The sequence below is a fragment of the Semicossyphus pulcher genome, unplaced genomic scaffold (genome assembly GCF_022749685.1).
Source record: "Semicossyphus pulcher isolate SPU_LCO1_2020_fin unplaced genomic scaffold, fSemPul1.0.p SCAF_5, whole genome shotgun sequence".
NCBI lineage: Eukaryota > Metazoa > Chordata > Actinopteri > Labriformes > Labridae > Semicossyphus > Semicossyphus pulcher.
The window spans coordinates 27317406-27343818 of NW_027211726.1; the positions used below are offsets into that span (position 1 = coordinate 27317406).

Here is a 26413-nt window from a genome sequence, read left to right on the forward strand (position 1 = left end):
GGGTAACATGGACCGCATAAGATTTTGAAAAAAAACAGTTTCATCTTGAAAACAAATTTCAAAAGTTTATGGAAATGCGGATGATCTCGGGGCTCGCCAAAACATGTCTCACATCTTTCAAAGGCTGCTCTCCCATCGTAAACAAAACACACAAATCACGAGCCGACTGTACGCACACATCAATCTGTCTCGTATATGAAACATCCTCTGATTTAAACACAGATGATAAAAAGAGTATCTTATTAAAAGGTTCAAACTTGAAAATTCACACACAATCCACTTTAATGACCTCAATCATCAGTCGCCGCTACATAAAGAGGGGATATAAATGTGAGGTCTTTAGCAGCAGAATTGACGGCAGACTGGACTGGTGAGCAGAGAATAAATCGACTTCACTTGGCTGGTCTGCGTCTCTCCTCTCCCTCTGTTTGTCGAGGCTGATTTGTTGGCGGCGATGATCCTCCGTATCATACAGCGCATTCCTTTTGATTACTGTGATCAATAGTCTTTGAGAACCTGGAGAAAAGATCTGTCATGGAGATGTGCTGACCTCGGCAGCCCTAACCTGTCTGCACAAACCCACCAGGGGATTTATGACGGACAGCTCTCTATCGAGGACACGCCGTGCAGCGCTGCTTCCTCTTTTTAAGGGGATACACCCTGACTCCAAAAGTAGTATTTTATCTTCAGCTGGCTGCTGACTTTCTGTTTTCAGCTGCACAAAATGTGTCATCATAATTTTCAGCCCTTGAAATTCCTCTTGTAGGTCAAAAAGCTGCAGAGGAAAACGAGAGTCTCCTTTCAAAGCTTTTTCAAGTCCGGTAAAAACAAAGACGTCATTCTGCAGTGAGTGAGACACTGTCGCCTTTAAAGACACGTTTCTATTTATATGAATATATTTTTTATAAAAGTACATCCTGCTCTGCATGTCTGGGTACAAAGAAAAGGAAAAAATGTACAGTTCCCACCCTGTGGAACTCATTAGACAGAGATGTAATTGTCGTCTTGCTGCTCAGTACAATAGATGTGTTGGAGGATGAAACTCTACAATGCTCAGTACATTCCCTTTTAAGCTCTTACATACGGCGGATTCGCTGCAAAGAGCCGGGATAATTGCTCAGATATTTGCTGCTGCGCCACCTTGATCTTGTGTTGACAAGAATGTGAGAGCAGAGAGGTTGAAAGGCACCGAGCTGCCTGAGTCAGAGTCTCCCTGCCTGGTTATGGCACCTCGGCTGTCCTGCCGCTGTCAGAGCAGGATGATGTAAAGGCATCCGTGTTCCGCGCCCCCTCCTCGTTAGCGACGTGATTAACTCATCCATTTTCCTTCCCTGGGACTTGTACTCCCTCTTTAATTTTCCTGATAGACAAAACAATCACATTGTCTCCGTTTCACTTTCGGTAAGTCCTGCGTCGGCTCTAATTGCCAGCTGCTGAGAAACACCTTCATTGACTGCAAGGTGTGGTCTGTCTGAGCATCGTCCTACACCAAAGAATTAACCCATCTGTGTTTGCTTGCAAATAACATGTAGGTCTGTAGGCTGTTAAAGATCCAGGGCTAATATGACATATGACATATAACATCATCATATGAATTGATGCTGCTCCATGTGATTGTATAGTATATGGTTTATCTAAAGCTGTTGACCATACGTTTTTGCCATGTTCTTAAATTCCATTTCCATTGTCTTAATTTCGTTTGCATCGTCACTAAAGGTGTCACAGGTGTTGCCAGGATTTCAAGACTTCCTGTTTAATGCCCTTTGTGTCTCTCTTTGGAGCTATGACGCACATGAAGTGATGCAAGTGTGGTTCATTTGATATCAGTGCAATTACAGTGTTAGTATAGTGTGATGAGAAGTAGCCAACATTTTTGAACATAGAAAAAAAATGCCATCTAGTTGCACCAGCATAGTCAAAAGGAAATCCATTCAACCAGGCCAGGTACAAACCCCTGAGCTATGAGCCAAAGCCACCAATGATGGAAACTAAATACATATAAAATACAGGTGTGAATGGGTGCACTGAAGCTGAAGGGAGTGGAGTTTTTGATGAAATAGTCACTATTGCAATACTTTAGGGCTTTGCTAGTATTAATTGTTTGATATGGTACTTGAAATATGAGTTTAACAACTAAGATTTTTAAATTAAAAACACAGTCAAATAACAGCATTTACACAATGTTGGCCAAAAATATGCTCTGGAAGTTAAAACAAAACCAGATAAATGCAGGCTCATTAAAATCAATTAGCTAATAGTATAGGCAATACTTAAAAAGTCAAAAAAAGACTGTATCTAAAGACAGGTGATTAAATATCTATATATAGATTGAATTGTATTCAATGAGCTATGTTTGGATTTAAGAGTGTTAAATGATGAGCAGTGATTGTACAGTAAATCTGAAGGGTGCAGAGATGGAAGATTGGCTTTGATTGCCGCAAGGCATTGTTCTAAAACTATTTATATCCAAATCAAGCACCACTTTGTATCTGAACCTCATGTTAACAAAACTTTACAAGGAGTCAGAGGTCTTTAGATACACACTGAAGCTGTCAAATATAAAAACTCATTTTACTTTACTGTCATTATTGTGATGAGATAAGAAAAACTATGATATATGAAATATATGTTCCAAATCCTGAGACGTGTTGGTTAATTGGCAACATAAGAATGAGATGCTTGTTTACTATTTCCACTTAAACTTACTTTAATTTCTACAGCTTGAAGAAAACTTCCTTCCTTTTTTTTTGGGTGAAAATGATTTTAAATTTCTGTTGCTACTTTAGTTTCTGGTCTCTTTTTCTAAAATAATGTTGTTTTAAAAGCCTGTTTATGGGACATGACACAAAAATAAAATCAAATAATTAAAATCAATAATCAAATCTTAATTTTCTGTTAAAAAACAAACAAACAACAGCTTTTGTCAAAAAATGACAATAATACAGGCATCGATGCCTCATGACCTTTGCTGATGATTTCAACTTGCTGTTAGGTTAAGAACAGTGATTGGTCAGTAGGTGTGAGGGTTCTAGACGTGGAACAGGAGCTGAGGAGATGGGATATATAAACTGGAGCCGGTCTTTGCAGCGCTTTAGAGAGAAATGAGAGAATCTAAAAAAATCAATTCTGTATATAACTGGTGACCAGCGGAGGGACGCCTGTAAAGGGCAGATACAGTAGAGCCTCTTGGAACTGATGAGGACTACTACAAGCTATAAGATACTTTTGTTGACCTGAATGATTCATTAACTAATGGGTCAGTTGATTCAAATTACACTTAATGCCAAATGCTTGATTTATATTATATTATATTCTTTTTGACATATTGTAGACTAAAAGATTAATCAATGTTAAAAATTATTAATTATAATTGATAATTAATAATAATTAATATATATTAAAAACAATCATTAGTGCAACCCAGTTTACAGTTCAAGCATTCAGTTTGATGCGTCACCTCTCACCCGGACAGGCTGATAGAATTTGGCCCCTGTCTTGTCTGTCCTTAATTTCATTTGAAAGTGAAAGCTCGGAGCTCGACATTATTCTTTACCTTTAGGCTCCTCCTGCAGTAGCTCCGGTGTGCAGAGCGTCGTGGCCTTCTGTTTCCAGGATGAACGGCTTTTCATAAGCAGATTTACAGAGGAAAAAATGTAAACAGGAGGAAGATGCTGCCAATAGATATGAGGAACAGACAGCTGTAATCTCTCACCGTGGGCTGCTCAGCTGCTAAAGAACTCTGCTGGATCACGGATGCTTCTTATCAGCGCTGGGAGAGGGACCCCAATGCATGAAAACTGCTATTATATCTAAAATATTATATGCAAATGATGTGGTCACACATGCAGATTGGTGTCATACTAAGAAAGATATCTGCTAGGTATAACAGTGGCACATTAAATAGACGGAAAGATGTGAAGATGAAGCAAAAAAACAAATGGGTTTTAAGATGACTCAGATGAGTAATGCCGACATGAGACTGGACTGTCCGATTTCTGGCTGATGATATAGTTAAAGCGCAAGATAATGATTGTTTTGCATATCTTGCTTTCATGCAAATATGCAAAGGAGCACATGAAAGGAACGAGGAGAGACAGATCTGCAAGCAGCCGTCTCTTCCCAACACCCTGCTAACACTCCCCGCTCGACACCGGCAGCTCCGTCAGCCGGGTGCTGTGCGCAAAGGAGCCCTCTGCTCGTAAAGTACAGATTTATGAGGGAAATTAACATATCATTAACATACCACAGGCTCTCTTAAAAGAAGGTTATTTATAATTAGGTGACATCAGAGACACTGGCTTGCATGGTGCTGGAGAGGGAGAAGGGGAAGAGGAAGTTGCCGCCACTGGAAAGGCCCCGGAGAAGACTTTTTTTCTTTTTTTGTTGAAAAGAAGAAACTGGGACGCCAAACCTGTTGTTTCCTTTGTGTAATGTGTGCGGGAGACATTTGGGGGTTTTGCTGTCCTATTTCTCGCCATCAATAACATTATACTGGCCTGCTTCTGTCGGGCCCGAATGGCCTGTGCAGCCCCCCACTGTTTACATGGTATGTTTTTCTGTTGCATTCTAAATGATCTGCGCTTCTGCAGGCAAGTGAGGAGCGAGAGAGAGGAGCGAGTTACAGCTGCTCTACTTTTACAAGCTTGAGTATATAGCAACAAAACAGCATATATATGATCTTTAACAGTCAGTCAGAACATACAATAATGCTGTTGAAACCTTAAATCTGTAACTTTCTGTATAGAAAGCGTTTCACACTGATGTTGGAACTCCAGTTAAGATGGCGAGTCGTTGTGGAAGCCTGCTGTTTATTTGAATAAGCTAATGAAAACATAGCATTTTCTCCCACTAGGTTTAAGTTGTCGAGTGTAATGCATGAAAATAAAGATGTCATGTGTAATGTAAGTATGGTACAGCAGTTGTTTTGAACAGACTTTATTGGCAGTGCCAGCCACGACAAGTCTGACCTGACAAGCTGATCGACATCTTTCAATCCACATCAGACGCTTTGGGAAACTCCCCCATACAGACGGATGAATCATTTTATTTACAGTATATTGACAGCGTTTAGATATTGACACTCTGGATCAGCTCTTAAAACTACTTTTTGGCACTGATAATTTGGAGTAGGAAACATAATGTTGTTTGTCCTATATAGATTTTGAGCACAAGTTAAATTCGACAATATATTATCAAAAAAGTCGATAACGTCCCACCAATCAACACTGCATATATCATTAATAAGAGAATATCCAGATGTGAGATCTGGTGGATAACATTGTGGAAATATGTTGTATGAATGTCTGATGCACTGTTCTGGATGCACATTATTATAGGCACATTATTGGTATCTGCAGATACTGGCTTGAAAATGATATTAACATATGTCATTTTCTGCCGATATTTTCCGCCGATAAAACAACGCTTTAATTGCACCTAAATGCTCGATGATTCCCTAAAAGAGCTACGACACTGCATGCACCACGCCGCTTCCATCAAGCGGGAAGAAGGGTGCAAGATGTTTATGGTATGGCCGTTTTTCAAAGTTTCCGAAGGGACAGCAAGGCTTATTTCATTTTACGTATTTGTTCTGTGCAATAGGTAAAATCTGCCCTAGTTTTGACTTTTGTCAGGATTGTCTCAGGGAGAGCATCATCCAAGCCTAAGTCGTATGAATATTACAGTTTGATTTGAAAGAAAATGTTACATACAAAAAATATGACGTTTTGTACATAACCTCAGTTAGTAGTTTTCTTATATCGCCTTTGAATGTGCACATTTTGAAAAGCACTGTATTATGTTATTTCTGCATCTGCCATCGGCCACTTCAATAAGAGCAGGCATGATATCAACTCAGCTACAGGGGAGACTTGATGTTCTTTGCAATTAGGCAATTAGAAAAAAAACATGTGCCTAATCGGTAACAAAATCGGCAGTTGGCAAAAAAAAATATTTTGCATCCCTAGTTCTGTGGCTTGTGACAAGGATTTGGCAGGGACTACATGGCGGGATTATTTGGTAAATAATGCCAACACCAAGAAAACATGTCAGATATAATATGAATGCTATCCAACGTTTCCCCTTGAACTGCAAGCGCCCCACAACTTCTTACCCCATCAGCAAGAGTCCCCGATGAAGATTCTTTCATAAATCTATATGAAATATGTTTCATAGCTAATGTAGTCTACAGTTAGGAAGTAAATATTAAAAGTGTGTCAAGCACATGGCTGCACCGAGAGAGAAAGCACACTGAGTACAAGCCAGGTTATTATAAGTAGTTAATCACATGCACAATAATATTTTGGGCAAAAGTGGCCCTCATAATGATCAGATATGGCCACCGGCCCATAGTTAGCTAAGCTCACATAAGTGACTCGCCAAAATCTATCATCCTAGCTTGCTAGAAAAACAGAGACATAGTTATCTTCAGTCAAGTGCTTAATATCACTTAAAATGCACTAGACTGTAACCAAAAACCTTTTATCAAATCATTGTGTAACGATGATGTTTCCATCGGCATCAGTTAAAAAAAGTCTACAGCCTGCTCGTGGCTCTAAAGCTGCAACGTTCATACTGCAGCTATTGTTCACCATTAATATCGACACCAAAACGATGGGACATGTTTCAGTCAATCATGTACATGTGGAGATATCACTGGGAATATTTGACACTTGTGTTGCTTATGGACAGGTTGGGGTCAGACACATTAATCTTCTGGGCAACATGAATATCTGTACCAAATTCTGTGACAATCCATGTGACAGTAGTCGAGATATTTCAGTCTGGACCAAAGTAATGACCTCATCGACTGGCCAATACTTGCAGGTTGCCCCAGAATCATTCTGGTCAAAAGAAAATAGTGTTTCTGAGAGTAGTGCAACCTTAGAAGCAAATATGTTTAGTTAAGTTAAACAAGATACCCTCTATTTATTTATTTATCTATGTGTGCTTTTTTAAGATAACAATCCTTCAGATCCTTGTTTTTAATTCTGACTCTTTCATGCAGTTTGTTAATTGCTGCAGTTTTTGGCACTTCACTTCCCAGCTTCCCAAGAACCACCTGCCAGTAAAGTACAGTGTGTCCAATCGTTTGATGCCTTGTCTTTTTTTTTACACTTTCCGTTGATGAGGATGGCTGCTGTCTACAAGTCTTGTAATGTTGCAATTAATTTAGAAAGATATGTCATAAAGATAGAGAAATGATGTAGTGTAAATGTCCAAAAAAGAAAAGGTTTTGCTTAAAGTTTGACATAATTCTTGATATTTTAACTTTTAAATGTGTTCCCTTTTCAACTGAATTCTTGATTTTTTTATTTTTTTTTAACCATGCCTGGACCTAATTCTGTAATACTATCATAATACATTCAATTCAACCTATTTAGTCAAGTTATTTAGTTAGGCTGAGGACAATTTTTAAACAAGCCTGTCACCTTTTTACTGAACTACTCTTTAAATCTCTAGACAACCACTCTTGGTCCATGTTGAGTCAAATACAAATACAAACTGGTATTTGTCCACATTAATGATTTTATTTTTAAAATGCTGTATTTCTAAACAAATATCCAGTCCTAAACCTTATCAAATATGTTTCTGCCTCCCACAGTTGTTGAATGTATTTTAATGAATCTACAGTCATCATGCAGATGAGATAAAATGCAACAAGCAGAGCAGAGGGGATGATGAAGTGTATGCAAGCACACACTTAATCTGTACATTTGTTATGAGGACAGGCAGCTGTGTGAGGACAAAAGCTATCTGTTAGATGTGACAGCCGCAGTCGGCAGGATTGTAGGATTGCCAGTTTGCAGACTAAAGTTAACAAGAACCCACATAAATATTTTCTCTCCGTCTTTCTGTTACTCTGCCGCATTCAAGCATTCAACCTCATTATGTAACAGTTATGGAAAAACTCTGCAGTGAATCCTCACGCAAATACAAAAAAAGAAGATAAATGTTCCTGACTGTGACGGCTAACCCCTGCTCACTCCCCTGTCAGAAGATATATGATACCAAACTTTTCTTTTTGTACCATCAGGAAGAAGAGCTACGGCAGAGCGGCGAGGCCAAATATCACCACCTGAACGAAGACCTGCATGTGCTCATCGAGGTGTTCGCCCCGCCGGCTGAGGCCTACGCCAGGATGGGTCACGCTCTGGAGGAGATCAAGAAGTTCCTCATACCAGTAAGTTACCTTGTTTCCACACACACTTTTCTCTCTCTGGCTTTCCCTTTTCTCCTCCTGAGTCTCTCTTCTGCTGCTCTTTGGCCCCAGCCAACTCATTTCCTGCCTGTCCACAGTGAAACCAGTGAGTAACAGCAGAAACAACCTGCTCTTTCACACTCTCTCTTTGTCTGTTACTTGTGCTGTAAATTCTGTTTGCGCCGTCGGAGTGTGTTTGTGTGTGTGGAAGCGTCTGATTCAGTGTGTGTGATCCTCGGTGGGAAGTCGTGGGTGTAACTGGAATAAAAGAGCGCAGGAGGGAATCTCTGCACGGGCCAAACCCTCTTTGGCAGCAGCATGCAGCATGGAGCTTATTTACTCTTCCTCCATTCATTATGTATGATATCTCAAATGCTCAGAGCTATGATGATTTACATCTTACCATTAATTATGTGCAGACCCCTCCCCCACAACCCCCTTTTTCTGTTTTCCTAATGCTGCACTAAAACATATTTATTGATAAAGCGGACACATGACAATCATATCAATCGTTTTATGATAAAAGACGTATTTCCTTGTTAATTATGTATTTTAATTCAGCAGCAGAAAACAACTGTGTTAGAAGATAAAGGCAAATGGGGTCTCGAGGACTTATCAGCAGGCGATCTGAAATGTTTTGCTGCCTCAGGAACAGCGGTCACGGCAGCACTGTAAAGTACATTAATTAGATATTCCCGGGGCTGTAGCCCTGGAGATAAAGAACGAAATTTAATACAGTGTAATTGAAAGCGAGTCTATTGCTGTCTGCATGTGTGTGTGCGAGTGTAACATGCTGCCTCTCTCTGTGCAGGATTACAATGATGAGATCAGACAGGCCCAGCTGCAGGAGCTCACATACCTGAACGGCGGCTCGGAGGATGCCAAGGTGCCGTCGGTGAGGGGCAAGTCAGCCGCCCGTGGAAGAGGGACACCTGTTCCAGGGCCTCCCAGGTAACTACCTTCCAAGTGTGTGTGTGTGTGCAAGATGTTGTGTAAGCACTTTACTTTAGCTGGGGAATGGGTATTATTTACAGTTAAGGGGCTACTTGGAAGGCTCGTGGATGTGTTCAGTATCCTTTTGCCTTTTCTAAGATAATGGTGTCATTTGGAGTTACAGCACATTAGGGGCTGCCTCTGTCTGCTGCAATTAAAGCAGAACAAAAAAAGAAGTGGATGTCATATTAAAGTTTCCATGTTCTGCACCTTATTTCTTAACAGAACTCTTTTGTTTTAGGTTCAAATGCTTAAACAATGGCGGCCAGATTTAGTCGCCTTACTAAATTTGTCTGAGCAAATTTTGGCTGCAGCTCTCAATGTGGGTAAGACGTGCATGTGTTGACTAAGACAGCAGCTCATTACACAGTCAGCTCCTGGACTGATTCTGGGACTGCCATCCTGACGCATGCCGCGAGTAAAGGAGAGTTCATTCAGTGCTGGGGTTTCTTAAATAAGGCAAAAAAATACACAAGTGATCTGGTCTCTAGAATGTTCACTTTAACAGTAGATATACTTTTTATGGAATAACGAGAATAATGTTATTACTCATGAAGTTATAATACAACAATCTTTTTAATCTATTATTATCACATCAACTTAAGACAAACAAACTTGAAATGAAAAAGAGATGGATTAATAATAGAGCAGGCGGTCCGTCAGCTCACAGTGCAGTTTGAGGAGGAGATGGTGTTGATACAGTGGATGCTTCTCTAAGATACTGAGGTAAACACGCTCAAGTGCCTTAAGGGAACATCTTATCAAAAAACAGAACCGTGCTGTTGCTTTCTGTTTTCAGTTTAAAGTTATAATCTCGGACATCTCAGTTTCGTTCTCTTTGGCGGCACCTATGGCGATCAACGGTAATTGTGGGAGCACACTTCCCAGATATCCAGACAGCGTTGCATGTGTGACGTCCACGGTTGGCTCCAGTTGTAACTCTCGATTTTGACGGTCGCTTCCTCGGTCGCTTTCCTTTTTAGACTGCCTTCATCTTTGTTTCTTTCAACTATTTTTGAAGTTGTATCTGTAGTCATCGATCTTTTCTTTGTTTGTTCAGCCATAGTGGATTACTGTTTACTCGCAACACACTCGCACACTGCAAAAACAGCCGACCACCACTGTTGGGTGATGGAAAATGCGTCGGTAACTGGGTAACAGTCGCACCAGACACCTGGTCAATAATACTGCAAATGCAAAGGCTTTCATCAGTGGGCCATAGGATCAATCACCGTTGTGTTATTTCATTAACAGATAGATAGTGATTCAACAGACATTTATTTACATGATTATTACTTTCATGAGCACAAGCACACACTCCTCTCTACCTGGTCATTTACTACAACATAATATCATATGTTGATTGAAGTATTGCTCTGTGTAGAGAGGCAGTTGACTGACAAAAGGATGGCAGAGGACCATTAAAGTCATGCAGCATTAAAAGGATTCAGACAGAGTGCAGACGGCTTCTGGCCAGAACATAAAAAACAACAGTAGAACAAGATGACAGGACCTCGTATGAGGAGAAACCATTGACATTAGTCTGTGATGTCCAGCTCTTGTCCAATGCAACTACTGTCTGCCAATACCTGCTTAGCTGTACTCAGTGCATTAAGCTTCATTGGTGAGCTTGTAAAATTGCCAGTGTAATCTGTATCCATGTTGTTATTGAGTTTATTACTGGTGGGAAGATTTCCTCACTTTGACCTCCCTAAAGCTGATCACTTGGTGCTAAAAAGTGCTGGAAGTAGGGCTGCACGATTTTGGCCAATATGATAGTGATGATTATTTTGATCAATATTGAGATCCCGATTATTAAACAAGATTATTTAAATTTATTTAAATGTACTTTCACATATAATAGACAGAGCGACGCAGTAGCAGTTCTATTTTGTGCTGTTTTCCAGCTCATGTACAAATTTTGCATCAAACTAAGACTTAAAATAAGGTTCTTTACCTGATTTGGTGCATCTTCTAGAGACAAAATGCAATGCAAATTCTATTGGTAATTTCGGTCTGTCTTTGGGAGTTGGGTGGATGGAGTGCCGCGCTATAAAGCGATGCTGTTATGGATGTCTGACTTGACTCTGGACAAGGACGGGGAGTAGCGATGTTATTCCTCTTGGCCTTCATGCACTCATCATACTGCCATTTTGGTGTTTTTTTCCGGTTGTGTTGCTATTCAGTACAGATGCAGGTTTAATGCACGTTGCATTGCATGTTACCTCCAAACAACCGATGACGAGCTGTTTCGGGGGGAGCAGTGTTTTGGTTTAACAGTTGACTTTCTCTCGTCCTGTTTTAGCGTAACAACAACCAGTGTTCAAAATGCGACCGAGTGTTAGTAGCCAATATGACACGTTTGCACAAACAACACTTCAGAGACGTAACAGATAAGTACATGTTGAGACTGTCATGAAAAACAACAAAGAGGCATTCACAAGGACAGCTACGTATTCTCTTCCCATTTTCAACAGCTGCTGTAACTATGACAACCACAGATGCATTTGGCTTTAAGTCCCCAGGTAACGTGGTCACTCATTGAGCTGAAACATCGGTCTGTTGTTTACTCCTCCACTCTAAACTGCGGCTGCAAGGTAGGCCCTCATGACTTGACAGGCCAGCTTCCCCAACGTGAAGCCTGATCCTCTCCATCGCCCCCTGGTGGACTGGCAGTTAGTTTAGGGAGCGCATGATTTGCTGTGCAGCTTTCTACGGGTGCAGGACGTATTTTAGACGTCATTATCAAAGGTAATAATTTTATAAATAGTGGGAAGCCAAAGTCGTGATCGGGATTAATATTTGATTAATTGTGCAGCCCTAGCAGGAATCAAAGTTTACATGCTGATATGAAATGATTCGATGAGGGCGTACTAGAATAAAAAAGCCAAACAGAGACTTCCTGTTTCATGTGATGGGTTAATTATCTTTATGTTGGTATCAAAAACAGGGTTTGATTTCATGATATCGTAAAGATTTAATCGTTTTAATGATAATGTTAAGTGTTGCATTTTATTGACAATAAACACTAAAGTGGTGGTTTGCAGCCATTTTGGCATCAACACTCCATCTAGACTAGAGTAAGAGGGAGGGAAGTTGTTTGACCAGATACAGCATCCACAAATAGGACACAGAAAATCTTGAAGTTGTTTAACAAATGCCTCTGGATCAAGTGCTAAACCCTTGTGTTGTCTTACGGCTCAAAAATGACCGCCGCCATGTTAAACAGCAGAGAAAAACACCTTTTTGATCTTTTTCAACTTGAAATTTAAAGACTTCTCCAAGAATGACCCAAACATTTGAAATAGTGAAACATTGTCTTTGTTTATATTTCCATGTGAGCTGTACACCAACAGCACACATGGTGGCACACCACAACGACCCGACAGTTCTAAAAGCATTTCAACATTCCAAGAGAACAACTGATTGAGACAAAAGTAAAACATTGTAGTGCAGGTGCATCTTGACCCCACTCGTGCTCTCAAGTTCAAAGGGTTTACAGGTAAAATAAACTAGATTTCAGACAACATAAAACATTTTTTCAAAGCACTGTTTGCCAATGGAGAATATCAAAGTGGTGTCATCTGCTATATAAGCTCACAAGAGTCCATCCAGTTCTCTCTTTGCTAAAGCCATGGCTACACATTTCAGTGTCACTTGAGGAACAGGAACCAGAGAACAATGATTTGGAAGAGGAAGATGTCTTTGAAGAAGATTCAGAAGAATACAACCCAACTATTTTGTTGCTTAAGTCTTCTTTTTTAGGATAATTTTTTTGGCCTCTCATGCCTCTATTGAGGAAGGACAGTGGATAGTGTCTGAAACAGGGGAAGATAGTGGGGGATGACACGTGGCAAAGGGCTATGTTCGTGTTGTCAGTGTTTCCTGTATACTGTATAAAATACAGTTGAAAGTATTTTCTGTACATGTCTGCCTTCTTTAGGAAATAAAAAGGCTATCTAATTGTAAAAAATAATCCTCACACCTTAAACAATAACAGTCACAATGATAATTATTACAATTAAGCTATACCTTAGTCAATACAAAATGTATGTCTGCTGTGTTGTACTAAAAACGAGTGGAGTTCATTCATTAAACACATGCTTTCTTCCCTGCAAAGATGGAAAAACTAGATATTCACAAAGTGTGTGACACATGACGAGTTGTTTCGTCATTTAAAGTACATTGTTGGTTTAAAATTCAATTAGGCTGCTTTATTTTAGGGGTTTAGCCAAGGCGGGTCATTTTTGACCTGAAGGACAAGGGGGTGTAAACAGAAAATAGGGACAACACGAGGGTTAAGTAGACATACATTCATTTGGGCAGGCATGGACCTCTGAGGCAAAGGGAAATAAGGAGAATATAAGTGTTTGCTCCGTGTTAAGCTGCCATACTTTACCTAACACTAGTGCCCATGTGTGCTGAAACAGCTCAGACTGGCCATTTAGTGAGGACGTATCCTTAGCAGAAAGACAGAATTGATAGTAAATATTGCCTAGTAATACCCAGTGATGCAATGTCTGGTGTCCATAAACATTAGCAAAGCAAAGCCACATTTGCATAAAAGCCTTTATATGCAAATGATCCCTGGTAGATGCTTGCCTCTCTACTATCCCTGCGAACCCACGCTAATTCCTGCTCCTCTGAGACCTCATAAGACTACAAATAAAAACACTCACGGCCATTAGAAGACACCGACACACACACGCACACGTACACACACTGCGTCAATGATGTGCTCGAAAAGAGAAAACACAACAAAAACGCAAAGAGTTGTGTTGCTTGTTCTTTGTGTTTACAAAAGAAAACACTCTCTTTCATCAGATCTGGAGATAAACAAGGTCACCGAGACGGGGTGTTTGTATTGCTCTGAGTCACAGTTTATTTAAATTACACTGTAATTAGAACTTACCATGTCTAATGTGAGTACGATAAGACAGAAGTCCTGCAGGCTCCCGAGCAGGAAGTCCGCACAGTTTCCAGCATCCTCACACTGTTGCTTTTGATCGATACAGACGCTCTGGATGGAGACTTTGTTGCTTGTCACGTATCCCTCTTTGCTTTCAGTTTCTTGGAGCCTTTGCTGGAAGAGAAGACCTGCTTTGAAAGAGGAATCGACTTTCAGTTCTCAATTTTGTTGTTGTTGTTGTTGTTTTTTCAGCTTGAGGGCAGTCTAGTTTCAATCAAGTAAACATCCTCCACTGTCCCTGTTAGTCAGAAAATTAGAGAGATTATTTCTTTTTTCTCCTCCTGCCCCAAATCTGTGATGTTCCACCAGTTTGCTGCGCGGCTCAGATGGAATGCATTGAAAAGAAAATGACCCAGAGAGCAACCTTTGTGGTTTTCTGCTGCTGCTTCAGATCAGTTAACTGCTTTTAACAGAAAGCTCAGCCGGTATAAAAAGCTCTGACAACATGTTACCGAGCCACAAGGTCGGACCGCCTTTGATTTCCAGCGCAGCAGCTTGACTTTTCTTCCATCTTGATGACAGTGCAGGTTAGACTCTGGGCTGGGTGTTTCATTCATCTAGATGACATCAGTGACACATACAGATCATATCTCACAGAGTTTAAAGCAGCTATTAGAAACTTTAATTTTGGGTCTATTTTGGCAGCTTTGTGGACAAAGAAACAGGTTATACAAAGTGCTTTTCATTGTTCTGTTAGTGAAAGAAAGATGCAACCTCTTATGACTTTTTTCCTGTTCAGCAGCTTTTTGCAGGATGGTAGCAAAGATACAAAGATGTGTTTACGTTTGTTTTTTATATTTATATTCCAAAGCAATGTTTTGTCTTCATTGATAGTAAGCCAAAAGCAAAACTAGCTCAGTATTAGTAAGGCCAATATAAATATTATACGATTTTACCAAGCGGCAACCTCCGGTGTTGAAAAATGAAGCCAATGCAGACGTGCAAAAAACTGCAGTTCCTCGAGTGGCCACTTGAGGCTGGCTCATTACAGCAGGTGGGAAAATGCTATTTTTAAAGCTGAAATAAAATGTTTACAGCCTGGTACAAATAACGGTTTTATTATAAATAGCTAATTTTATTGTTCAATATAACTGTACGGGGGGGGGGTTTGTAACACACCTGTTTTAATTATATTAAGCCTTAAATCATCGAGGCCAGCTCACTTGATTGACAGGTGGATCCTGCTGGCTGTCTGCTAGACGTTGACACAGACATACAGACACTGAACTTATAAACACAAATAATCTCTCTATGAGATTTATGGAACTTTAGGGCTGTGCAAGAAGTCTGAGCTCCAGCTTTTCAGTGAGTTATATTGTATTGATATATTTTTAGCACTAAGTAGCAGGTATACTGTTCTCGCTTTAGCTGCTTGTAAGCCTGTGCAGTGTTTATCAAACATTTATTTAATTGTCGGCCAGTAAACAGGAGTCACAAGTTGTTGGCTAAACTAGCTCATTCATTATTTATACAGTCTGTGGCTAATAACTACGCTAGCTAAGCTGAGGAGAATATAGCCTAGCTTCATAGCCGTAGCTGGCAGATTCATGCAGCCCATAGAGCTCAGCAATAGGCTTCAGCTCGGTCGCACTCCGCCTCTTTGCCAGCCTCTGGCATTTCCAATATGGCAATATGGTGATGTCACTGATACTACGTCCATTATTTATACGGTCTATGGATTTTACAGTAATGTGCACCCTGTGTGTGATGCACTATACACAGCCAGATGTAGCAATGTATGCTTGATAAATAAAACAGGTCTATAGCATATCTGTCAACAAGAAGGGGGAAGAGTCAGGATCTGTTTTGCATCCTTAACTGACCAAGGTTTGCGTAAGACACAGTTACAGAATGATCTGACATAACACAGCAGAAATAAGTTATAAAGACTAAAGAGTAAAAAAAAGAACACATAAGAAGAAACAGAAAAAAGGAAGAAGAAGAAAACAGTTCTCTTGTGTTTGGGCTCCATCACTGTCCATTTTAGTTTTTCTTTTTTTTCTTCTTTTTTTCTCAACACTTTGTTTTTATCTCTTTGCTGTTTCTGTGCTGTATCTATAGTATGTGTGCGAGTCGTGTTCTCTGAAGAAAAGTTGCTTTCTGATTCCTTTAAATTAGCTGACATGAAGCTTAGCCTGGTAAACTGCACAGATAGGCTCCTCTCAATTCTTTGGATCAAACCCAGTGACGGCAGTAACAAGCAGTAAGAAAAACTTGCTCAACGTCTGGTTTGGTATGTTATTATAGGCAAAAGTTCTGAATTAAAGTGATCATAAGATTTTCATTTTAGTAAATGTCTGTTGAATCACTGTCTATAGCCGAATGAGGTAACACAATGGTGATTGAGCCTATGGCCCACTGATGAAAGCCTTTGCATTTGTAGAATTACGGACTGGGTGTCTGGTGCTACTTTTTCAGAAAAAGTCACAAGCGGCGCCCAGTTAGTGATGTGTTTTCCATCAGCCAGCAGTGATTGGTCTGCCAGAGAGGGTAGGCGGAGCTAAGCGGCTGCTTTTCCGATCTCTACAAGTGTTGCGAGTAAACAGTAATCTACTATGGCTGAACAAACAAGAAAAGATGGATGACTACAGATACAACTTCAGAAATAAGTGATTATCCAAAGAAAAAGAAACAAATTCGACACTCAGATGAAGGCAAACAGTCTAATAAGGAAAGCGACCGTCAGCAAGGAAAATCAAGAGTTACAACCGGAGCCAACCGTGGACGTCACACATGCAACACTGTCTGGATATCTGGGAAGTGTGCTCCTGCAATTAACGTTTATCGGCAAAGGTGCTGCCACAGAGTTTAGCACTTTTTTAACTGCTTAAAAACACCTGATGGAGGATTCAAGATTGAATCATAGAGTCATGATTGTTTACCTAAATATCCTACCCGAAACCACGATATCATAAACACTTCACATATCAAAATCTTTTTTTTCTCTACTACTTTCTCAGAGTCCAAAGGCTTCATTTTCAAGAGTGATCATTTAAAAATTGACTAATGCAAAAGGAAACATTTATGACTGAGCAGGCAACAGTGCATTTTCTTTAAAAGACAGGAAAGCGATTCAGCGACAAGACATGCTGTGTTTTAAGTAATGGACGTGACTCACTTTCTCTCGACTGGAGGAACTTGCCCTCCACCCTCGCTGTTCCGCTGTCTCCGCCTACACATGTAACCTGCAGCTGAATGTATCAAATTCACCGCTATAAGCTTGTACCCAGTCATCGTGGCCGATGGAGAAAATCATTGAGAGGAGTGGAAGTGGATGAGACAGCTTGACGCCAAATATGATAAATTACAGCATCTCATCAGATTTGCAATGCAGTCGACAAATTAGTGATATGTAATACTTGTAATAGCATATATTAATGCTCTTTTTTAAAAGATATATTTGGCTCTTACATTTATTATATAGGACAGCTGAAGAGAGACAGGAAATGTGGATGATCGGCAGTCTGGGAGTCGAACCTGCGATCGGTGTGTCGAGGGCTGTAGCCTCTGTATATGGGACACCTGCTCTACCAACTGAGCTAAACCTGCACCCCATATTTTAATGCTTTAAGATAATATGAACATATTTGTTATCTAATCCAGCGTTATTACCTCCTAAAATTCAGAGAATGGTTTCTTCTCTTTGATCTAAACCTGGTGGTTGTTTGTGTCTTGTGCCAGGAGTCGAGGAGGAGTTCCCCCCCTGCACGCAGCAGTGCCCCGGGGAGCAGCACCCAGAGGAGCCCCACCCAGCCGGGCTCCATCTTCCAGAGGGAGGGGGGTTCAGAGAGCCAGAGGCACCCCCCCAACCGCCGGATACAGGCCAGCTCCTCCCATAGTCCAGGACACGTATGGCGAATATGTGAGTACATTCAAACTCTGCACCCGAAACGGGCCAAGAGGAGTCAGCAATGACACAAAGTACACAAATCTGCTTGTGCTGTCTCTGTGATAGGACTGAAACTGCTCATTTAATCGTTTGAGACATTCATCAAGAAGCTTTTCTCTGTCTCATCTCATCTTAGAATGAAATCCGGGGTTTTGGACTCAACAAACAAATTAACTCATTTTGGGCTTTGACAACATGAGCAAAGAATTTTGGACTGTTTTCTGTCATTCCTTTGATCAACTGATGCATTGAAAAACAATCAGCAGATTATCCATCTAAGAAGAGATGAGATGGACATGAAGCAATGATGAAAGCAATTATTGGTTCTAATCAAAATGATAACAGGGCTGAGAGGGACAGGTGCTTTCTGGTACTGTAAAAAGAACAGGAAGTTAGGTGTTTTAGTTTTGCTGGTGAATTGACCGCTCACCGACAAGGTCAGCTATCGCAGCAGAATCTGTGACCCACAGCTCATGGCAACAAGTCACTTTAATTCATTGGTGTCATCATTTGTGTCAAACACCACATTCCTTTTTAGAGTCATACCTCACTGAAATCTCAAAAACATTATTCACATATTTTTTAGTATGACATAAAATTCTTAAATAACTTAGATGTCTGCTACAAATAAACCTCCATCAATGAGCTTGGAAACCATAAAATAGATGCTAGAGAATCACAGATTTGTACGTTTTCTTCAGTATCACAGCAGCCAATGATTGTTGTCTATGACCGGAGATATACCGTAAAATCCAGAATATAAGTCGCCCCCGAATATAAGACGCAGTCCGTCTGGGGCATCCCAGAGGGAAAAAGGTTTTCTATAGCTCTTTATTAATAAAGACGTGTATACTGTTCAAGTTATTGCAACACTAAATCAATTTATTTTTATTTGAAACACATTCAAAACACACACAAATTACAGCCTACCATCTGTTTTCACCATGTCAAGTTTGCAATCCTACAAGCTACTGGTGCTGTCGCTAGCGGTAGCTGGCAGCCTATGGTAACGAAGTGTTAGCAACAATCAAGTTCATTTTCCTCAAGAAGGATTATGTTAATTCTAAGACCATGGCAGAAAAGTGATGGGAAATACCTCCGTGCTTGGATGTAACAGTCCCAAACTTTTATTTAGTCTTGCAGGTTTCCACGTGGACTTCCATGGCAGTGGAAATGAGAATAATAATTGTGGACTTGGTCTATCAGCTTGTCTTGAAAACATTGTGCCATTGTTGTCCCTGCTGCTGTGTTGACCCTGTCACGTCCCCTCTGCCTCTACACTGCCCCTACTGTTCATGTGCAGACTGCATCTCGCGACCTCGTACCATTAAATTATGAAGACGTGCAAAGCCAGCCCTTTAAACAGACGCAGGGCACACGGGGCAGCCATCATGCCTAATTTGGTATTCGTGTGATGCTACCAGTTTATCAAAGCTGTAGCTAGCTTCGGGGCTAACTCCCGTCGCTTTAATATGCCAGCAGCAAGCACGACACAGGAGCACGGCTTGAGTCTTTAGGAGTCGTAGGCTTTATTATGCACAAACACAGCCTAAACTGTACATTGGTTCTGTTGTTTATACAGCCTCCAATCACTCTTTTCTCTGCTCTTCCGCTGCTCCAGTCCCGACTCTAAGCGTAACTCGTGCACACACACACTTCCGTTCTCCTTCATTCGCTCTACCACCCCACTGTCACACACTCAGCTCTTCCCAAAACAGAACTACGCTTTTAGTATAAGACCGTGCTACAGAACTGATCATGTCTGCTAGCACTTTGGCCACTTGGAGTGCAATTGTTAGGCCTTTTAGCATATCACAATGCAAAGATTGCATACCAATAGTAGTACAAGTGACACAGTTTGCTACATTGCCACGTAGGCCAGCGACAATGTGTGTGTTTAAATATCAGCTTGTATGAGTTGAGCGTAAACGTGCATGCATCACTGAGTAATCTTTCTATGTGAGGTGTTAGCAATTTGTTGTAATATTATTCTAATTTGGTCTAGTAGCATACCTGCACAGTCTTATGGGAGCCTGGCTGTAATATCAACAGCTACCAGAGATGAATATATTAGGCTTAGAGTCAGAGCCTTTGTGCGTTTGCCAAGAGAGTCTCCGCCGCACTGTCAAGGCAAGTTCCCCAGGGACCCCGGCATCAACATGGCATATTTAGCAGATAGAAGGAGGAGAGGAGGTGGCCCGCGTTTGAAAATTGCCCCAGCAGCCCATACCTAACCACATCTGACAGGTTTATTCAGAGGTTGCAATTCAAATGTGTGGAGGTCGTAGAGAATGACTCCTGGACCAGCTGTTTCCCATCATTGTCACAGTTGTAAACTGCATCCCCCAACACCTGCACCTGTGTGTCTGGGTGGAAAAAAAAATGGACCCCCAACATCTGCCAGATGATAAATCGAACCACATCGCAACAAATTAAAGGCTGAATGAGTTTGACTCTGTGTTATCTGAATACATCACCATCCCAGGACAAGTGTTCTCCATCGGGCGCTGACAAATAGGCTCTTGTATTTATCAATGAAATGACAAATAAAGGTTTCATGTTCACGTTTGCTGCCTTCATTTGTCACTGCTTCACATTGACTCATACGCGTGTTCCCACCGTGCTCGTTTTTCTGCACGACATCGCCACGGGCCAAAACATTTGTTCAGCTGCAGGCGTTTTCTTCCTCTTGTTCAGACAAACAGCACCAGACCGAGGTTACCGCTAAGCGGTTATGTCACAGAGACACATGGGTGTGCATTATCTTTGTCTGGATGGTTTTTAGTTGACATCATTCGCTCCTGTTAAAACTTGTTTTTATAGCAATATTGAATTAATCTGAATCCAATTGCAACAAAACAAAACATAGAAATGTTATTATCCCGTGATCCAGTCTTGGCAGACCCATCAGTCTTGAATGGTAACTATGATTGCAGCCAAATCTCATTTCATGTAATTCATTAAGTCTATTGTGATCTCCGTCCTACCTGCTGCTAATCCCTTTGGAGGAGAATTAAACTAGATGTAATTCTCATTTCAGAAACGAGGCTGCATGTCATCTTTTGTGTGCAGTTTCAACATTGCCAATATGAAGCCCACGAAATCTAGAGCCTATACGTGCGTGCAACAGTGTGTGTTTGTGTTCACACAGAGGCTTAATTCCTCTAGGTGAGAAGACCAAGAAATGCGCAATGCACGTGGGCTGGTATTGTTTATGTTAAATCCTCCAGACACAGTAATCCTTTCTGTGCATTGTGGGTCCTTGCTGAGCATTTAAAAAAACTCATCCCCCTCAGGCTCTTCTCTTCTTATCCAGCCCTGGTGAGAGCCAAGCATTGTTAATTGAATCATGTTCTCTGTGGCACCGTCCTTGCAGCTGTTTCAATCTAAATTGGGTGTAATGGTTAGGAAAGTATTTCAGATACAGTCATAAAGAGGCAACATCCAACTGGTGTGGTGAGAGTCATTAAGATACGATTGAAACCCATTCACATTGGACAAAACCTGTGATTTGTAATACTTGCAGAGAAAATATTCTTTTATGTCTTACACTTGTGAATCATCTGTTTCCCTTTAAAAGTTAGACGTTGAACTCAATTTTAATTCATATTCTCAGAAATGATCTTTTATCAGATTTTGTATCACAAATTGTCCTATTTTTATTACCCATGCTAGCTGCTTGGCTTTGGTGTTCCCTGACTTTAGCCCCACCAGCCGCTTATATTTGTGCCTGGTTCAATCCTTTGGTTTGTGATCATACCTGCTAAACGTATACCATTTACATCAGCGTCAGCTGTTCCTTGGGGTTGGTGCAAATTAGCAAGCACTATAACACACTGGATTAAGATGTTGCACATTTTTCTATTTTCTATTTTTCACACCTGTGTATTATTTTAATTGTAAGCACGTTAGCATGTTTACATTAGCATTAAGCCCACAGAGCCACTAATCTGATTCCTGACTCATCAACCCCGTTCAGACCTGGTATCAACATGTGGTTTTCGTGATCAAAGTGCACAGCCTTAACTACAGGTCTGAATGTTCCCAGGGCGGATTGAAGACGCATTCAGATTAGATCACTCAGGCCACATACGGAGCTGGTCAGGGACGCATTTATCCACATACGTCTGGTAGTGTGAACGCACATGTGTCCTGGGCCACATTAAGCACCGCCCACTCTCCCCGTATCCACTGTAACAATCACCTCTCCTTTCATTCCTGTCTGATTTAACATTTCTCCGCTGTGTCTTAAAAATCGTTTTTTTTAATTTATGTCTCATGTCACTCGAGCTGTGTAAACATAGTTCATGCATGAGAGCGGAGTGTGCATGGAAACACAGATAGATCGTATCTTTTTTACTCACTGAGAGTGCGCGGGTTAGAGATATGATCGAGGAGCAGTTTATCACAGTTTTAAAATCAAGTAATCCACATGAAGTTAATCAGAGTTTTTAATTATGCAGCGCAGTGAAGAGGACACAGATCTGTGTGTGTGTCATGCTCTGCTCCTGGCTTAATAGCAGTCTCGATCTGTCCCGTATTCTCGCGCACACTTAAAGTATAAACTACATCTTCACATGACATGCCGTGAAACACACAAGCAGGAGCTATAACCCACTTGCAGATCATCATAGTTTACAATAACGCAGCACGGGGAGGAGACCGACGCTTCATAATAATCGCAAGGATCTTTCTGTCTGTCTGTCTTTCACTGTTAACAGAGACTCCAGTCTGCTGTGTATCATATATTTGATAAACACAGAGCTGTGGAGGAAATACCAAATGTGAACAGGGCCTTAGATCCCTATCTTACACCTGAAGAAAAGCAGGGCATGACGCAGTCCAACTGTCAGTGCTAGTTTCTGACGACACTGTTGTAATTTCCCTGCCCTGACAGACACCGGGCTCTGTCTGATGCACGCTGTCTCTAGTAAAAACACACACATGCACACATATGACAAAGCAGTACATTTATAGGCTTCAAACATATTTACCAGTTCCACAAACAATCATATCATCAAATATTCCTGCAGATTCTCCATTGTCCATCCCGCATGCAGTAGAGAAAATAGCTGAGCTACGATCCAGCAGGAAGAATTAGATTCATTAATGAAGGATCATGTCTGTTTATCTGGAGATTTAAATAATCAAAGAAGTTCTGCTGCTGTGCCCCATGTGTTAAAAGCCACAGTGTCTCTCTTAATGTGGAGAGCACATATTGTCTCTGCTGCGGAGGGATCTCATCAGTGGCTATAGCTTCAAACTGCACATCACAGTGTTTCATACAGTGGCCTGTCGGTGTCCTGCATCTATATGGGCTGGATAGAAGGAGAGAAGCTAAATATATAATATATAAATATATATTTTCAATAAGCTGAAAATCTGCTCTGTTAAAAATGGCAAACGACTCTCTGATTGGTTTATTTCATGTGCAGCCAAAACAACTAGAATGAACCAATAACGAAATACAGCCCAGTTGCGCCTTGCATTTTACATTCCACCCAGATTGTATGTTTAACAAGCTTCAGGGGCCAAATGCACTGACACCATTCATTCACTAATGATCATTTGTAGAAGGCAAAGTCCTCCCTGTTCAATCACGCTGGTCAGCCATGGCAATGCTGTGTACAGTCTGCCTTTTCTCCCAGTGCATGCTCCTCCTTGTGGTCTGGTTTCTTCCCACAGTCCAAAGACATGCTGTTTCTGATAACTCTATATCAGGTCTGAATGTGGGTGTGAATGGTTTTCCATGTGTTAGCCCTGTGATAGACAAGTGAACTGCCCAAATGGGGCATTCTTTTCCTTGCCCAAGAAGAGCTTTGATAAGTTCCCGACCTCCATGCACAGGATGAGCGAGGACACCTTGTTGTATTAAAGTAGTGATATTGGATTTTATATTAAAGTTCAGATGCATCCCAGCAGGGTTACTTCATTAATAACCTGAGTTGCCTTGCCTTAATAATACTTATGTAACAGATGTGAGTAGACTTGATCTGAAACTTAACCCTCAGAAAGTCTATAAGTGAGAGCCAAAGGTGGTAAAGAAATAACAGTAAGGAATAGTAAGACATTTGTCAAGCGTAACGCTGGGTGGTGATACTTCAACTTGATGCATGGGCCAACTTTTTTGGCATCCTCAATCTGATCGCTTGAGTTGTATTTCTACCCCTGCAGCGGAAAAGTTTCAGCAAATTCCAGCCTCTTCAGCTTTCTGAAATATGATGTCAGGAGGAGCTGAATAAATGACACCTTGCTTTGTGAAATTTTAAGACCAAGACAGATGACCAGGGGTTACAAATGCGGGGTTATTTGTTTTTCTTACTGCAGTGTCACGGGGTGTTATTTTGCTTTTATAGTTAAAAAGTTAAGAGCAATGTGTGGCACAGCTGTGCGGAGGCGCAACATTTATCTTTGAACAGATGGTATCCTAGTGAAGCCGCCTGAGAACACGGCTTTACATCTTCTTTTGATTTGCTTAATTTTCTCACTTTGTTGTTTGCATTTCTGACACCTTTTGGGTCTTAGCACAGACCTTGCAGCATGTGCAATTTTCTACTAAGTTCATAATATGAGGACAGTGTGTCATTGAACACATTTGGATTTAGTATGGCGTACAGGGAAGAAATCCAGCGCCTGAAAAGCCTGGTCTTAGTGTCAGTGGCATCCTATCTGTTACAGTGGTATTGTAGAGCACAGTGGAGCGGCTGTGATACCACTGTTGTAACATGCAGTGCCAGGCCCTCTGTTAGTCTTCAGTGGCCTCTGAGGCCAGTCCTTATCTTTTAACAACACGCCTCTCAGCCATCCGCTGGCATACAAATGAAAGACTCACTTAGGGGCTCCTCTCTCAGTCCCCTCTCCGTCTCTCCTCCCCCATCCAACCTCTCACTGTCACACTAATCCTGTTTAGTGATGGAAACACAGCGCTGCCGCGGCATTGTCGTGCTATTGTGCTCTCCAAGATATTTTGAGTAAATGGTATATCAATTTAAAACACATCAGATATAACAATAGGTTCAATCACACTGTCGTCACTGCTTTCCATTTTAAGCGTGTTTTTCTGTGTGACAGATTCCAAGAAAAGAATCATTTTGAATGTGCCAACATGATTTATAAGCCAGGCATGTTTCTCCTCTCAGCTTGCTTGTAACTCAATTATAGAGTTGCTGCTCTAATAAATGGCAATAACATGCCATTGTTAAAGTTTAATGTGCTTCTTAATACCAGGCAGTGCTGTCCAATGTGAGTGGACAGCAGCTAGATAGAGTCGCCATTGAATTCAGTGAAGGACTCAGTTAACATTAATGACAAATGACTTGTAGTGAAAAACTAATCAGGGTATCTAATACCTGCTCTAACACTGTGCATGGTCTGCGTCAGACACTGTGCTCTGTGTTTTAATGGCACAGTCCTGTATATGACAAGAAATAATAGGTTGTTTTTGTTGTGTAATGAAGAACTTAGAATGATTTGGTTCAGATATGGCTTCCAATTCTAAGTTGGGTGATTGCCTTACTTGTGGGCCTCCAATCTCTGAACCCATTGGCTCTCATCTGACTGCATGGAGGCACAGGCTTCAAACACCATTGTGAAGTTTGCAGACAACACAGCAGTTGTGGGGCTGATCTCCCGAGGCGACGAGACAGTGGTGCCAGGATACCCACCTCTCCATGAATGTCTCCAAGACCAGGGAGGTCATTGTGGATTACAGGAGGAGGGGAGACACCATCAACGGCAAAACAGCCGAGCTAGTGGACAGTTTTAAATACCTGAGGGTGAACATTCACAAGGACCTGACTTGGGCTAGCCACACCACTGTGGTCGTCAAAAAAGTCCAACAATGACTATACGGCCTCAGGCACCTAAAGAAGTTTGGCCTGAGGCCCAAGATTCTCAGGGACTTCTACCATAGAAAGCCTCCTGACTGGCTGCTTCACAACCTGGCACGGCAGCTGCACCAGCATGGACCGCAAGGCACTGCGCACGGCCCGGCACATCACTGGGTGTGAGCGGCCCAGCCTGCAGGAGCTGTATGCCCAGCAGTGCCTCAGAAGGTCCCGGAGGGTCATCAAGGACTTAACACACCCTCACAACGGCCTTTTCTCCCTGCTGCCCTCAGGTCGGAGGTACAGGTCCCTAAAGGCCAGCAGACTGAGGGACAGCTTCTTCCACCAGTCCATCAGACTTTTAAATAAATAAAACCTCAACACACACAAGTGCAATCAAACCCCTATGTGCAATACCAGTGAATATTTCTGCCTCTGCCTTACATGTGTATATTTTTAAATGTATATATTTTTATTTTGTCTTATTACTGCGTCCATTTTTGCTTATGCATTTTATTTTATATCTAATATTAACC

The 26413-nt window shown here is 41.2% G+C and overlaps 1 protein-coding gene across 1 annotated transcript in view; it reads left to right on the forward strand.

Moving 5' to 3' along the window:
* Positions 1–26413, forward strand: part of khdrbs3 (KH domain containing, RNA binding, signal transduction associated 3) — a 124536-nt gene that overhangs the window by 69583 nt on the left and 28540 nt on the right. Inside the window, exons 4-6 of the mRNA XM_069681438.1 lie at positions 8036–8182; positions 9012–9151; positions 17844–18024. Of these exons, the coding sequence (XP_069537539.1) occupies positions 8036–8182; positions 9012–9151; positions 17844–18024 (468 nt within the window). The remainder of the gene's footprint in view (positions 1–8035; positions 8183–9011; positions 9152–17843; positions 18025–26413) is intronic.